At 45.5% G+C, this 2,831-nt stretch overlaps 1 protein-coding gene across 1 annotated transcript in view; it reads right to left on the reverse strand.

Moving 5' to 3' along the window:
• ABTB2 (ankyrin repeat and BTB (POZ) domain containing 2) overlaps positions 1-2,629 on the reverse strand; it is a 133,163-nt gene extending 130,534 nt beyond the window's left edge. The window contains exon 1 of the mRNA XM_009334552.1: positions 1,765-2,629. Coding sequence (XP_009332827.1) covers positions 1,765-2,629 — 865 coding nt within the window. The remainder of the gene's footprint in view (positions 1-1,764) is intronic.
• Between the last annotated feature and the right edge of the window lie 202 nt (positions 2,630-2,831).

A 2,831-nucleotide genomic window follows, 5' to 3' on the forward strand; every position in this document is an offset into this window, starting at 1 on the left:
CATTTTTCCAAAAAGGAGAGTTTTCTTAAAAAAAAAAAAAAAAAAGAAAAGCCCCGTGAGGGACTGACTCTTCCTCTCCATTTTACACACAGAACCTGTGTGGCAGAAGCACGGAGCAGAGAACAGCCGAAGGGCATGTTTTACTTTACAGAACCACAATATTTTACTCCAGCTTTGCTGAATAAGGAAGAAGAGAGGGAACTGAGTCCTCTTTTTGGACCTGGTGACAAACACTCCCACGGTACACAAAGAATTATGACAAGTGTTTTGGCAGATGACAAGACATCCCCATACCTTTATAGTCTTCCATTAAAGAGCTTGTAGTTAAAAAACGTAAATGTCTATATTTGACTTCTAAAGTTACAGTTATGTCTTGTACCAGTGCCAAGAGCACATCCCAAAGGGCTCCTCGCATTTATTTCACATACATTTAGTAACACTGTCAGTGGACAGAGGGCAGATAGAGTGCACAAGAGAGGTTTTGTGAGCACCGTAATAGCAGCCATCCTCTTGCATTGTAATTTGAACCAGGCTGACCCAACGGGGACAGTCACTGCACCTATCTACTAGTGATCTGAATCACGACATTATTGCTTTGGTAGGGGATAACTGCAGGAAGTCAATGCACCCAAGGAGCAGAAGTTGAGTCAGCCCTTCTCTGACAAAGTGTTTCATTACTAACATTCACCTAAGGTCTATTTTTTCCACAAAGAAAATCCGCTCCTTTACTTGTCTCTCATTATGAGTTTATCTGAAAAGGACCAAGCCACTTGGTTTTATAAAGAGTTAAATCAGAAAGGTATTAGGCGTGGAATATCTGACCGTAACAACGAGGCCAGCAAGAGTCATGAAACTGTGTGTGGTACACAGAATAGTTTTCTAAATTGAATGTTTCTCTTGAGTTTTCCATGGAAAAATATGGTACTCCTCAGTGTGACAATGCAAAATAAACAGTGCAGCTTCTGAACAGAACTGTCATGACTTAAGCCTTTCAAATTGCTCCTCAGTCTCATAGGAAGATGCCAGCATTCCTCTATCTGCTTATTTGCTTGACTGTTCAAAAAGTCTGCTTTCTAAACAAATTACAGAGGTAAGTATCCTAATGCTATGTTATTCTCATTACTGAGGCACCATCCTGCATACTCACTTTGGCAAGCCAAGCACAAGCTCCTGTTTATTGCACGAGTGTAACTACAACACAGGTTTCTGCTAAACTAGAAAGAAGCCTAAGTAACATGTAGTTATAAGTTTTTGCTCAGAAACTGAATTGTACTACCGCAAAGAAAGAAAATTAACGTTGTTTTCCCTCTCCAGGCTGCATGGGGGAATAGCATCTTTAAGATGAAACTGCAAGGTACTCACTGTAATATAAATTTTGTTTAAAAACGATAGTGGTATTTTCTGCAGAGCAGCTTGTAAAGCACGTTTCATGTTATGGTTACAGAGAGGCATGTTTACACACCAGTTATAGTAAAAATGCTCAAACCAGCAGCTGGTAGAAAGTCAGGAGACATTTGCTAAGACAAATGGGCTTGGTTTCCCACAGCCTCTGCGCCTTTTATAAACTGGTACACCTTAAGAGTAAAGCAGGATCATTCTTGCCTGGTAAAACCGTCATGTCTGATTTACACACACACAAACTGTGACCAAGATACAATTCAGATGAAAAGAAAAACCAAAAAAATGCCAAGTCCATAGAAATCAACAATTTTACCGTAAAGCTTGCCGGTATGAAGATTAGCAAGCGTAAAAGCTGGATCTTACCATTAGCATTTTTCCCACAGATGAGATGCTCGTAAGGTTGCAACACTCCCCAAAGTTCAGCATCGTTGTTGATAACCATCTCCAGGATTTCAGCTGAGATCTCCCCTCCTCCACCATCCGGGCTCTGACTTGCCAAAACCCTAGCCTTAATCTCTTCTACAAGGTTTTCCATGCAAGCGGTTAAAGAGATGGCGGCATATTCGTGGATCCTAACTGAGATCCTAGTGTCCACCATCCACCTGAAAAACCTCCCCACTGAAAAGGTGAGGCCGCACCTAGCTGATTTACCTTTCCTCAGTCCGTCTCCAGCGCTCATGCTGTACAGAGACAGAGCCTTGACAGTCGCCAAGACACAGCTTTCTGACAACGACCAGCTCTGGATGAGCTTGATAGCGCTCTGCACCTCAAACCTGGTGCACTTGGAGTGCATCACGCTGAGCCGCTGAGCTTCCCTGGAGACCCTGATCAAGGCGCGCCTCAGTAACTGCGAGAGCCGCCTGACAGCTTCCTGAGAAAAGGTTCTGGTATTGCCATCTCGCTTCCCTTTTCTGAGTATTTTTCCAATGTCTTCATCAGTCCAAGGGTACTCCTCTAGATCCGGCAGCTTAGGACACTTGGAAAAGATATCTGCAACCTCGGGGTCTTCCGGCAGAACAGTGTTCACGGTATCCCAGCTGTTATTCCTACTGTTCATGGAGCCCGAGTAGTACCACCAGTTGCCTCTGTGCTGAGAAGAGGTGAAGGCTTGGGAGTTGGACTTGGAAGAAGAGAGACTAAGGGACCTGCAGGAATCCCCTGCCCCATAACCAGAGTCCAAAGTTAAATCCTCCAGGGTCTTCAGAGTAGAGCTGTATATCCCAGCCATAGGAAAGACGGGTTAAGCCAACCGCAAAGAGCACGAAAGGTGAGGCTGGGACAGATCCCTCCTGCGCCTACCGAGCCAGAGCCGCCTGCTCCGCCAGCGGCGCGGGAGGATTTGCAGCACGGCGGGAAGGAGCCCTCCCCGCACGCCGGCTCCGCCGAGGGCCAGCTACCTCCATCCCGCAGGGAGGCTGCGCTCAGCCATG

Source organism: Pygoscelis adeliae, unplaced genomic scaffold, assembly GCF_000699105.1.
Source record: "Pygoscelis adeliae isolate BGI_AS28 unplaced genomic scaffold, ASM69910v1 Scaffold171, whole genome shotgun sequence".
In the NCBI taxonomy this organism is placed as follows: Eukaryota; Metazoa; Chordata; class Aves; order Sphenisciformes; family Spheniscidae; genus Pygoscelis; species Pygoscelis adeliae.